The sequence below is a fragment of the Aotus nancymaae genome, unplaced genomic scaffold, assembly GCF_030222135.1.
Source record: "Aotus nancymaae isolate 86718 unplaced genomic scaffold, 86718_ANA_hifiasm-v0.15.2.pri h1tg000059l, whole genome shotgun sequence".
Lineage (NCBI taxonomy): Eukaryota > Metazoa > Chordata > Mammalia > Primates > Aotidae > Aotus > Aotus nancymaae.
In genome coordinates, this window is record NW_026988473.1 from 47,107,098 (window position 1) to 47,120,806 (window position 13,709).

The 13,709-nt window shown below is 41.9% G+C and overlaps 1 protein-coding gene across 11 annotated transcripts in view; it reads right to left on the reverse strand.

The window, feature by feature from the left end:
• TEAD1 (TEA domain transcription factor 1) overlaps window positions 1-13,709 on the reverse strand; it is a 270,375-nt gene that overhangs the window by 68,815 nt on the left and 187,851 nt on the right. For 6 of the 11 annotated variants that reach the window (XM_021675161.2, XM_064365162.1, XM_012456633.3 and 3 more), the window contains exons 3-5: window positions 13,411-13,475; window positions 10,986-11,048; window positions 10,834-10,896 (exon numbers count right to left, since the gene is read on the reverse strand). In XM_021675161.2, coding sequence (XP_021530836.1) covers window positions 10,834-10,896; window positions 10,986-11,048; window positions 13,411-13,475 — 191 coding nt within the window. The remainder of the gene's footprint in view (window positions 1-10,833; window positions 10,897-10,985; window positions 11,049-13,410; window positions 13,476-13,709) is intronic. The other 5 variants (XM_012456636.3, XM_012456635.3, XM_064365165.1 and 2 more) reach the window with 2 other exon arrangements.

A 13,709-nucleotide genomic window follows, 5' to 3' on the forward strand; every position in this document is an offset into this window, starting at 1 on the left:
TTGTAGCTATGAGGGTAAATTCCATTATAACCAAATACTTTTTAATGCATATAGTCAAGGAAAGTAGTAGCAAGAAGAAGGCAGGATGCTAAAATTTGGGCAGCTCTTGGCTGCCTGTCCTAATAGACAGAAGGCTAAGTGTGGAAAGGAAATTTTATCTCAAGTAGAGAGGTTCTTTCTGCACTTGACCTACCTATTTGAGAATAGGCAATTTTCTGCTAATGGACTAAAATGTCTATACCAGTGATTCCCTGCCTTTTGCGGTCAAGCTACTTGGACTACTCATTTAATTTTTAGGACATCTCCCCTTTATCTAAAATATATATTGAAAATTAAAAGGATTAAAATGTTTTGTTTAAAATCTAAAGCAACCCTGGGAATAATACGCACCACGAGGGATATCTTGAAATCAGAACCAAGGGCCTGACTGAAGACCCACTTATCCTGAAATGGGAATTCAGAAGGACGCCAAGCTAAGAGATTTCAATGGAAGGATCTCTAAATTGTCATTTTCAGCCCAGTGATACCTGCCTGGCTTTGAAAAAATAACTCGAAGTGTCAGACCCAAGTAAACTGTTTCTGTCACTCTGGTCTAATATCCTGGACTTTGAAGCATTCGACTCTGTCCTCACTACTCATCCCCACTCTAAAGGGGAGGAGGCTAATCTATCCAAACAAGTCAAGCTAAGTAAAGTGAAAAACATATGCTACACTTGTACACCACACTAATTTTAAGATGTTTTCACACCAACATTTCTGAGATATGGATGAAATTTACAAAGGATGACCACACTGTTTTATCTTGAAAAACCGTTAATACTGAATTATGCTCTATGAAGTCTTAGGCTACAAGAAATATTCTGAGTGTGTATGCGTGCATATGAGCAAGAACAAGAAAAATGCATCCTAGAAAAAAGCTTGAACAAGTTCACACTGACTCTTTATTACTGACTTTCCATCCCTCTATTCCTAAGATTACAAAGAATGAGGTCATAAAAAGCCAAATGTTTGGGGAATAGGGAAAGAAAAGGAAAATCGCCCGTTTCCAACTGAACCCCAACCCAGGCCCATGACCTGCAATGCAGAGAACACTCATGCAGCAGCAACCAAGGGTCTATGGAATTTTCATGTGGAAGAGGATGGGTTCTAAGAACAAATGGTCCAACTGACTTGCAACTCGGGATGCTTGCCTCATCATCTACCCTACTTTTGTCATTATCCAATTTCCAGCACGCCACACTCAATGGTCTCGCTGCCTCTGCTACATGGTCCAGCAGGCTGTGTCATGCATAAACTCCTCAACCTGAAGCCTTACAAATTGTTGTTATTCCTAAGTAAAAACAGGCTTTCATATTTCATGAAGCAGAACAAGGCCACCGCTGCTATAGCTCTCTATTCTACTGACTGCCTCCTTTTTATGATTGAAATGGACACGATGTTTGGAAAATGTCTACATGTAATATACATGACATGAGGGCAGCAATATCACAAATGCACATGGCTGGAGTGGTGTGCTTTTAAAACTCAAGGACATCTCATGGATCAGTGTGGATATCAGAGGCGGCTTGTTCCCCAGTCCTCCTTCTGCTTCCCAGCTTTTGATTATTCTACAAAATCAATTACCTCATACTCTATAGGCATTACCATGAACAAATTTTAAAGATAATATAAAAAGGTTACATGCTTGCATATACAATATATGATAGTTGCCATATATAGAATTTTAATGTACAGCATAATCAGTATATTCAAACAGTTTACTCACGGGCCATCATTTCAGAATTTAAAGATAGGATTCCAATCTAATTTATTCATATAGAAGTCCATCAAATACATTAGAAAAAATAGTAAAGTCAAAAAACAACCATGGATTCAAAACCTCTTGATAGTAAACGGTTTTTCTCCAAATATGCCTTAACCAGCAATATAACATACTGCAAGGCAGGAAAGACAGCAATCTGCTTGCAAAATCACTTTTTTGGAAAAGGACAAAACACAAAATACTTTCCTAAGAAATAATTTTGCAGATGTTGTTTCTAATCTTGCACTACTATGTGGATTCACATGACCTCTGCAATTATTAGCCATACCCCTTGAGCAGATAAATATCACAGAACTATAAGATGGTCTTAGAGAAAGGATGGAGGCACTTGGTTTTTTTCTCTAGCTATGATCTCTAATTTGCTTATCATCAGAAAAGGCAGGAGTAAATACAAAAGGAGGCTATTTCGGTCAGGTAACAGCTACTGCAGAGGAGACAAGGTACACTCATGCCTCTCCTGACTTGCTGCTTAATGAGTGGCAATTAATTCATCTTATTGTATTTCCAAATGCCAAAGACTCCATTCACATCCAAGGAAAGATTTTCAAGGCTTTTACCACTGTTCATTTTTAAATGTACTGAGCTGTATTTGGCATTTTATAATTGTCAACAGCACTTCCTTTAACTCTGATGTAGGGGTTCACATCATAAAGGATTGTAGATGAGGATGATGGCTGAGCAGACTCATAGGTATGCCTCAGGACTCTCTCCCAGGAAGCCTGGGAATTAAGACAGCTTCCTGCCGGATCCTGGTATCCAGGAGAAGGCACCATTCTGATCTTAGTCCCCTTTTCTCTGGGAGGTGACAGCAAGGGACCAGAGGAACCCAAACTGGCTCCAGGCTCAAGTTAAGCTCCAGAGTGAGTTCTAGCTCCCACTGTTTATCTTCTGTTTCCCTCAAATACACAGACACAATGAAGAGGGCTCAGTGGAGGGAGGCAAATAAATGCAAGGCATCCCAAGTCAGGAAAATGAACCTCATCCTGGACCAGTACTCTTTGGGAAGGCAGCAGGACATCCTGCAAAGAGCTTGGCTTTTGGCACCAGATATCCCTGGATCAACTGCAGACTTGTTGATCAGTTAGCTATTCTGAGCCTCTGCTTCCAAATTCATAAATCAAGGACAAAACACTCCTGCCGTTCAGTACTGCTTCAAGTACTCAGTACGGTGCTTGCAGCCTTGCCCCTGGGTGAGCTTGCAGTCTACAGGGCCCAGGTGACTGACTGGCTTTCCAGGCTGGATCCTGCTTGAGACCTGAAATGCTCAGGAGCCCTGGTCCTCACTAGATAATCCTTGGGATTGATATCATTCTATGGCATTATCTAAATTGGAGGATGATTGACAATGGGATTTCTCTACGGAGAGATAAAAATGTAGAATGATGAGGCTGTTTCTCTTGCCCTTAGAAAGAAAATCCAGACCTGGCTCAGTTCGCACAGAATTATCTTTGTTTATATACATATTCAGTGCTCTGGCTACCAACATTAAGTTCTCCATCACCACACTGAAGCCTGAGAAATTGAGAATGGGAAACTCCAGGAAAGATTATCATTTCCCAAATCCCATGACACGGCCAAGTGTCTTGGAGCGGACACAGACAGGAGGTTGTTGCTCAGGCTTTCCTTGCCTCCTCCACTGCTAACAGCCAAGTCTTGAAGGAGCAGAGTGGCTCAGGGGGCCTCACACGGCACCACACTTCACTCAGGTCTATCTTCCCTGTGGACAGGCCCATTCCTGGATGGAATCAGTGATAATACAAACATGATTCAGCAGTACAGACTTCAGCAATGCCCCAGTGAAGTTCTTGAACTCAAAAGAATTAAATCAACAATTTGAAATTTAAGCTCTCTGCTTATCAGAAAGAACAGGAGACTGGAAAGAATGGCCTGTTCAGAAATCAAATCACAAAGGCCACCACGGTGAGAATGAAGAAAATGGCCCCAGGGGAGCACACGTATCTCATAAATTAGTCACCAGCGACTGGACATAATCAGAGAGGCTCAGGTCTTTTTCTGCCCTACTGGGATGATGCAACGTCAGCAAGTACAGGTTTCTCTTCAGTACACATCCAGAGCCTGACGTGAATACATCTATTGCCTAAGATGTATTCCCGCTGAGGGGAGGGCACAGTGAAGACTTCGTTTCCTCTTAGTTTTGCCCTAAGACATACACTCACCCAAACACACTCAAGAAGTGAACCAAAGGTGGCCTGGCCCATCTACATGGGAAGATGGAGATGGTCCACAGTGTGGTGTTTCCCTGACCTTGGCTGTGGCTGCCACAAGCTTCTGAAACCAGCAAGAAAAGATTGCCTTTTTTGCTGCTAATGTGGAAAGGAGGACTCTGAGCAGGGTCTGAACAACTTCTTTAGGGTAACTGAACATTCAGAGAAAGTGACTCAGGCATGGAACTCTACAAAGAAACTCTAAGTAGGGAAGAAAAGACTGCTTAACACATGGAGAATGCTTCTGCATTCTTTCTACATGCTGGGATAATAAATCCCTGGAGCTTAAAAAAACAGTTAATGACTTTTTGATGAATTAATGGTGAGTGAAACAATTCAAAGTAGAGAATAATTTCTAATGCTGTGAGCTAATCCTCAGACATGCTTCTGCTTCTCACTACTCCACTGGAGATACCAGTACAGGCTAAACTAGGGAAAGCGTGAGATAGAAGGAAACAGGTAAAGCTGCTGTTGGTGACATTGCTGTTGCTGCAGCTGGTGACACAAGGTCTAAGAGACACCTCTAACTCAGCATCCTTGGGATTCTTAAATGGATATTCCACAGACCTAGAACCATCTTTCACACTGCAACTGCATGGATTCATCTTCTACTTTAGAAGCAGACTCAGGCCCAGCTACAGGTTGTGGGTCATCTATAACACCTAACCCCCTTGAGAGCAGTGGGTCAAACGGGTGTTGTCTCAGTAGGAGCCAAACACATGGCACTCCCATCACTGAGAAACAACTCCTTCAAAGCTAAGTTCTCTTCTAGGCCTGCAGTTAGTACTCTAGCTTCTGTCCTAGACATTTTAATGATGCCCCAATCCCAGTGGGGGGGGGAAAAAAAAACCCAAAACAAAAATCCCCACAACTCTGAATTTATGTATTTAATTTCCAAAATTACTATGCTCTGGCCACAAATTCCTTTTTTTTCTGTTCTCCATCTTACCGAGCACTCGAATCTCAGCTGCAGTCTACTGGTGCTTTCTCTCTATTCTCCCAGCTTCTCTGTTCCTGGTTCACTGTCTCCTTGCATTACCCCCTTACTAGTTCAACCATCCCCTTTATTTCCTTGCCCTCATATCTCCCTTATAGTCATGGTCTATATCCAAGGTCATCAAATTGTTGGCCGAGTCTATCTTAACTTAAGCGGCTAAAAATTCCAACGGAAATGTCTCATGTTGGTGCCAATGGCTACTGCACAAATTCATGGTAGACAACTGGGCAAAAATCAGCCAGGCATGGTGGCTCACGTCTGTTAATTCCAGAATTTTGGGAGCCTGAGGTGGGCAGGTCACTTGAAATCAGGATTTTGGGACCAGCCTGGCCAACATGGTGAAACCCCATCTCTACTAAAAATACAAAAATTTGCTGGGCGTTGTGGCGGGCACCTTATGTAACCCCAGTTACTTGAGAAGCTGGGGCTGGAGAATAGCTTGAACCTGAGAGGCAGAGGTTGCAGTGAGCGAGATGGTGCTACTGCACTCCAGCCTGGGTGACAGAGCGAGATGGGAGGGAGGGAGGGAAGGAGGGAGGGAGACAATGGGCAAAAATCTAGAGGCAAAAGGAGAAGACAGAGTTTTCACTAGATTTGATTTTCTAAGGGAAATAAATGGCAAGGAAAGACACTGTGGATGGAAGAAAAGAAAGGGAGATTAATTTTGGTTGAAGAAGGAGGGTGGATAGAGGAAAAAGTGCAGAATAACGTTTGCCACTTGATTTTTCATTTTAAGAAAACTTAAACATATAATGAAAATTATCCTTTCCAGATAGTATAAACATGAGTGTTTAATATGATACTCTCTGTACTGTTTAAATTTTGTATATTTAAAATTTTGCAACGAAAACTTCATAGTTTTGATGCACACTTCCGGTTAATTACCATTACTTTATGAGATTTTTTGAATAAGTTAATTTTTAAATGCTGCTATTGAAGATCTTTCTGAAAAGTTCTGGCACACAATGCTTTCAGACTTTCTAAGGACAGAACTTAAAAATTTATAATTTGTTCTGTAAACACAATGAGTAGGAAAGAGTACAGAGCAGGCAGACTGCACTGAAGTAGGGATGCCAGTCAAGGATGAGTGCTACGAATCGGCCCCGGGGGTGTGGGTTAGCCCCTGGTCCAGGCCTGCGCCTCTCTTCCCCACTCTTTTTTCTTTTTTTGAAATGGAGTTTTGCTCTTGTTGCCCAAGGTTGAGTGCAATGGCACGATCTCAGCTCACCGCAACCTCCGCCTCCCGGGTTCAAGCAATTCTTCTGCCTCAGCCTCCCAAGTAGCTGGGATTACAGGTGTGCGCCATCACGTCCAGCTAGTTTTGCATTTTTAGTAGAGATGTGGTTTCTCCATGTTGGTCAGGCTGGTCTTGAACTCCCAACCTCAGAAGATCCACCCCCCTCGGCCTCCCAAAGTGCTGGGATTACAAGTGTGAGTCACCATGCCCGGCCCTTCCCCACTCTTAAAGCAGACCAGGAATTAGCCTCTCTGACTCCAGTGTGGCCTCCTTTTTATTAGCTATCCTACAAAGACCTGGTGAGATCTTTCTAGAGTGCAAATCTGAATGACCCCCGTGTACACTCCGAGGCCCATAGATAAATCCCTGCTCCTCAGTGGGATGATCCAGGACCCTTCCCTTAGGCTCCTCCAGTCTCACCTCCCACTGCATGTCTCCAAATACATGATGTTTTTCATGGTCCCTCATGGAACTTCTCTGCCTTCAACTATGTTTAGTTCTAAGGACACTTCTCCATGAAGCTTTCTTTAATTCCCTCACTCTCAGAATGAATCATTCTTTTCACCTGGGTAGCCTTTGCACTATTCTGTTTAATTTCTACTGCAGAGTTCCCTAGCTGTGGATATCTACTGGAAAAAATAACAGCATTCCTTAAGAACACAAACTCTGGATTCAATTCTATGGGCCCAACATCTACGAAAGGGCCTAGAATACACTGGGTTCTCAATGAAAACCACTGGACTGAATTCAGTAATCATTCCTTTGCTTTTCAAGTTCAAATCTATGTAGAACTCTTAGACTTTCACTAAACAATTTTTTCCTTACTAAAATTTAAGTCTACACACTTTGGGGTAATCCAGTCCACAAACAAGCACACTGAGGAACAACTGCCAATTCGCAGAAGCGTAACACTGACCTTTAGAATTTATTCTAACAGATTCTCAGGAGAGTAACTTTGGTAGCTAGGATGACTCATTTATCAATATGACATAAAATGATCACTCTCTCCTTGAGTCTGTTTTCTTCCAAAGAACATGGCAGAACTTATAAACTACAGAACTTAGAGACACAGGCTTTAAATGGGACACAGGAGCTGTCTGTAAAGGCTGGAAGGGACAGCGTAAGAGGCAGACACCTCCTCTCCTTCTGCCTAAAACAGGTGGTTTTTCAAACCTGATTCAATGGAGTAGCCTAAGAGGCCATTACTAAGGATTTGAGAGGGTGAGATTCAATTAGAAACATGAATTTTGCTGCTTTAAAATGGCTGGAAAACGCCAGCCTAAAGAACTCCACCACATCCTTCCCCAGGAAGTAAAGAGAAGCTTATAGGCAAGAAGGCTCCCAAGGAAGACACACGGCCTCCAGTGTGGGTAAGCCACTTTTCCAACTCCACAAAGGAACAGACAAATTCAAGCTTGCCTTTGGTCTTCACATGAAGACCAAAGACCTTTGTCTACCCGTTCGACGTCTGAAGTGGTGACCAGCCTGTTTGGGGGCAATGCCCACAAGGACAGTTCCTGGGATGGTCAGCCACCTGCTCCAGGAGCCTTCTTACATCTTCCCAGGCAAAGCACAGTGTCTATTTTATGCCTGGATACTTCCTGCCACTCCCCCTTACTCCCCACCTACCTGGAAGCTATCCTTGTTGTCTTTTGCCTCAATTTTCTGTAGTGAATTTATCTCACCAGCTAGTGTGCGAGGCCAAGATGACCATGGCTATCAGCCTGACCCCATGATGATCTCAGTACAGATGCTTGTCCCGGCCTCCTCACAAACGTGCTATTAGACTCCAGAGCTGAACAAGGGGGTTTGGATGGAGCTGGGACACCAACAGAGTTGAGTCCATATCCTGGTAGTGGCTGGTTAGGAAGGTTAAGTACATGTCCTTTGGGATAAAATGTTCATGGAGGGAGTGAAAGCAGCACCATCTCCTGCAAGCAGGGGACAGCCAGTCTTACTCTCTGTGACTGTCCTGGTGACGAGCAGCTCTGTCTCCAGGACCACGTCATCCCCTCAGTTACTCATGACCCTCACAGCGCCAACCCAAATTAAGTCCACATTTTGACCAAGGGCTCAAAGTTAAAATGTGGATGCTAAGTGAAGGGCTGGTAGCAAAGGATGAATGCCCAGCACCAAAGACTTGTGAGGGGTGACAGGTTAGGTAGGTACAGTGTGCTGATGTGAAGCCCTCTGCTTGAAAACATTCTCCCACTTTCGCTAGATAAAATTTTATCTAAAGGAGCAATTCGTTTAGAATGCAAAAATATCTGAGTTCAAATTCCGACTTTACCACTTACTAGGAAGGCTTTGTGACCCGTTAATTACACTCTCTCAGTCCCAGGTTCCTCAATATTATGCCCCAAAAGCAGAATACTGTAAATCACTCCATAGTGAGCTTAAATGAGGGAGCATGCATTGGGATGCCTTTCATCTTCCAATTCCCAAACTTAAGAGTACATCTGCATGAAGTTCATCCCCGGGATGCCCCCCACCACATTTGATTTTGGCTGTTCCTGCTAACACTTAGCCAAAGTGCTTCTCTAGTTTACATTCCCATTTACACAGCCAGCTCCCTGAATAGGAGATTGGCTGTTAACTGCACATCACAGTGAGCACCATGCCTGGAACACTCAGTTGGTGTTAGCAGATGGAAAAACAAAGGACTCCATTTTTCCAAGAATAATATGGGAAGAAAGAAGAGAAGAAACTACAAGAAGACGGAGGTGGTTCTTGGAGCTTAAATGCTGAGCCAGTTGCTATCCTACTGCTTCTGCCTCTGTCTCTTCCTTGTGCCTGCACCAAAGGAGAGTGGGCCAGGGCAGAAAGTCAGGGGACTGTTTCTTTTTTATTAATTTTTTTTTTTAGGAAAAAAAAAAAAAAAACACAAATACAGCTGTGTATTTTTACATATGCACATGTATAAAGCAATAGAAAAATTGTTTCTATGGAAGAAAACTCTAAAATTCACTAAGTGAGAAAAAGAGTGCTTCCTACATCCCATGGGAATCGCTTCTGAACAGAAGAGCTTTACTCATCACTTATTGGGCTTTCGCTCTAGGGCTGTGTGCCCTGGTGAGTCCAAAGAAACCACACAGACAGTGCAGAAATAGAGCAATTCATATCATCACAGATGGAAACAACATTGTTATCTGTAAACTTCTTTGTACATCATTAATTCATTAGCTCAGAGAAACTAGAAACAGAGTCAGAACTTGAGCAAAAACTGGGGTAGTTACATCCATATAGAGATTATTGCACCTTTGGTTAAAAAGCAGGATCTATAAAGTTATCTTAGTCTTCCAACTGCTCAGCCAGTGCAGCTAAAAGCCAGCCACCATCAGCCACACGTGCGAGCGAGCCAGCATGCTGCCCACTGCAGAGGGCACACCAAATGCTCCTTCCTAATCGCTTGTCCTATTCCACAGCCAGCCTTGTTTGCATAAAAAAAGTCGTCAAAGGACTTTGGGAAGAATCCCAATATTCACCATTCAGTGTTGTGAAACTACACTGTTTTTTAGTTCAGAACAAAACTACAAATTTAATTACTGTATAGAAAAATATCGGAACAGAACAAAAAAAAAAAAAGGCACATGGGAAAGGCTTCGATATGGGCCAAAATCAATTTTTATTATAAATGAAGTCTCCTTCTTGCAAACTATAATTGCTTTACATTTCTAAAATAGGGCATTATAGAAAAATAAAAGTCAGGTATATTTTATTATGAATTTTAGGAAGGGAAAAAGTAGAAAGAAGTTGAATTTTAAAAATTACCAATGCTCCCATTTTTCCTATAAAATATATTCTGAGACTGAAAAATGAGGCACAAGTAAAAAAATTTTAAGTAAACTCAAGTACAAATGAAACTGCAAACGGGTTTGATCAAGACCTTTCCCATCTCTAAGATCTATCTTTTTTTTAAAAGGCCACTCCTCAGATTTCTCTTTTAATAAGAGCGCCATTTATTCAAAAAACAGTAGTAAGCAATGTGGAAGAAATCTGGCTGAAAATACTCTGCTGGAAGAGACGTGCATCAAAAAGATGTATTTTTTATAAGTATTCTTATAAATACATCAAAAGCACAAATGAAAATTTCTAAATTTTTTTAAAAAGTAATTTCATGATCTCTTTGGAAATTATTCTTTCTAAAAAATTTCTACTCAATATTGCATCTCTGGACTTCTTTTTTTTTTTTTTTTTAAGCTTTTCTAGCCCAGGGCTGCTTGGTGGACATCTGAGGGTTAAAAAAAAAAAATCACGTTTCTGTGCTGAAAAGTTATCAAGACCAGCTCTCTGCTGCATTTGCATTGTTATTAGAAAAACACACACACACGCAAACACACGCACGCAAACACACGCACGCGCACGCACACATTGAGTTTAATGTGAGGCTAGTACAGAAACAGAGAGATTAAACACAAAGAAATGTAAACAGCTCTCACATGCAAGGAAACTAGGTTACGAGAATCCCAGCACCAGGCATTCACCAGTCACCATGGAAAACAGGAAGTGAGATGCATAGCAACCACAAGCCAAAAAGCAGAAAAGCGCATACCTTTAGCTTGGAATGAAAATCACGAGATTTCCTTCTGGCAAGAACCTGAATGTGACTAGACACCTGCAGGGTAGGGGAAGGGAGGAAAACAAAGGAAAAGCCTGTAACCATGGAGATGAAAAGCCCCCTACAAGTGGGCAAGCCAGACGTACCTTAATGGCGGCTTGAATTTCTCGAACTTTCTTTCTTGCTAAGACCTGTATATGACTAGACACCTACATTGTTCGGGTTTATGAGGGGAAACAAAACAAAACAAAACAAAACAAAACAAAAAAAGGAAATCAAATATAAAATCTCTACTCCTTGGGAGGGTTTTGGGGTGGGGTGGGGGTGGTTATTTGCATCTCAACAAAGCTCTGCAGTTAGGAATACACAGTCCCAGCCAGACACAAGCCCCCAGCGCTGCTCTAAGCTTTTCATACTGGGTCATCACTGCAGTGACTTGATTCAGGATGAAAGTTAAGAGTCATCTTAGTTTTCCCACCCAAGAGAAACCATGGGCACTGGGAAAAACTAATTTTGGGAGGGATGAGAGGGGCTGTTTTCATTCTAAAATTAAAAAGGTGGGGGTAAAGGTAAATGAAAATATTTATAGCTTCTCAGTATCAGGAGGGAAAATCCCTTTTTCTCAATTTAGAAGGAGACTATCCATAAATTAGCACATTCTACAGAATCAAAAAGCTGAAGCTGTCAGTTGTATTCTGATCTCATTAAGAGCTCCGGATTCTGTAGCAAATGTTAAAATAATACTGACATGTAAATTAGATCTCAAAGAGAAATGGAAAGACTCAGTTAGCAGAGCATTTTTTTTTTTTTGCCCTTATAAATATCTTTAATCCTTCCACTCTTTGGGGTATTGACTGGGCGCCAAGTGGATTTGCATATTATTACAAAGCGAAATGTGTGAATACAGCCAGCCAGCCATCCTGTTAAAAATCTGGGTTGAAAACCACACGGATTTGCTGAACAACAAATTCACATTGGAGAGGTATCACCAACTGCTGCCTAAAACCATCCCCAGGATGCCGGGGTGTGGAAACATAGCCAAGCCCAGCTTCTGAAACACAATGATTCCACTGAAATTTGCATCTCTTTCAGTGGGACTTGGTTAAATTTAGAAAAGTCCCCCAGTGAAGGGGTCACCGGGCAAATGACCAGAGCTCACAGACCAGCAGAGAGCCCAGGTCCCACACTGTCAGTATGCAGAAGATTAGATCTGCCGGTTTCTGAAATTTAGAACCTTCCATTTAAAAGTTCAGTAACTCAGACTGCGTGGTGATTACCCCATTTCCAATTCTCCAGCAGCTCTAAAACAGGATTTATGATAATAAACAGTCCTTTTATCTTTAACTTTGTCTTTGAGCTTCAATTATTTTTTTTTCCAATTTGCTTTGGTACTTTTCTTTTTTTAAGCATAGAGAAGCAGAAACTCCCCCATCCTCTTCACCCCTCCATCTGGCTCCTGCTGTTACTTGTTTTCAACTGAATTTTGTTCTTCTGTGATTCTTTGACTTGATGAGGGCCACTGTCAGGGGGGAGCATCCCCCAAACAGACAATGCGCTGCCTCTGCACGCTGGCAGGAGGCCACTTCTCTTTGTGCTGACTCAGCAGCCAGGCTCCCAGGCTGTGGCACAAGTAGCATTCCTGGGGAAAAGCCTCTCCCCGTTATAAACACTCATGAAGACAATTCCTCACTGGGAAGAGAACTGAAATCTGCTGCTCAATCTTAATGAGACCACAGTTTAGCTCGCCTTTTGGTCTGATTAGTTTTTTAAGATTCATGCCTATCGTTCAGCATAAATCAACATTAAAAAATAATTCTTCTCTGTTAACAACTCATCCATGAGGTTTTTGGGTTTTTTTTCCCCCTCCTTTCTTTTTCTGTTTTTAGTTAAACACTAATTTCTCATCCGTTCCAGTTCTGAGCTGGCTCATGTCAGAGATTTGGGCTGTTTTACATCTGAAAGGAGGGAAGGCAGAGCCCTGACAAAGGGCAGAGAATTCCTGATACTGTTCTGCACAGAGGTATTGAAGTTGTAACTTCATTTCAGTTACAGCAGCTACTGACAAAAAGCCATCACTTAAGAAGCAACAGTTCCCTGGACGCACATCATTTAGCATTACATTCAGGCCAATACTCAAGGCTGCTAGTGCTACTTTTTCATTGAAATGATGACTAATATATAATCGTTCCAGGACTTGACAATGCACAAAATCTCAAAATTTCATGACCTGCAAGTGCATTTGCACCTGCAGATTTTGCAATGTTCGCAGGTGCACATTTAGGGAAAGAAATGTCAGCTTTAAAATACAGTACAGGAGCGGTTCATATACTGTCCTTAGCAGTGACACTTCCCAAATGAGTATGAAAGAATCTTGCAAGACCACATAATAAAGGGTCACTGAAATGATGAACAGTGAAAACTGAGCCAATTTAAAATACCTCCAACATTGACGTCCTTACAGGGAACTCAAATTGGGGGCTCCTAGGAGCCAAAGCATAGCCAGCCACTGCAGCCAAAATGCCTTTTTGGGCCATTCGCTGACATGCACGATTTCCAGGTGGGTTATTTTACCTGTTTTCTGGTCCTCGTCTTGCCTGTCCTGAGTTTGATGTATCTGGCTATCAATTCATTCCTACCTGAAAAAAAGAAGAATTTACTATGAGGTGGGTTACCAAAAAACCAAACCAACAAAGCCATTAAAAGCAAGAAACAGAATTCAGAATCAAGAATTTTAAAACTGCAACTATGCATTTACTAATGCTAGAAAAATAAAACAGCACAATTGTCTGCAAAAATGTTTACTAGGAAAAATTAAGATGAAAGGCATTTAATTTTAAACTTAGACCAGCATCTGAGAATAGAAATTTATC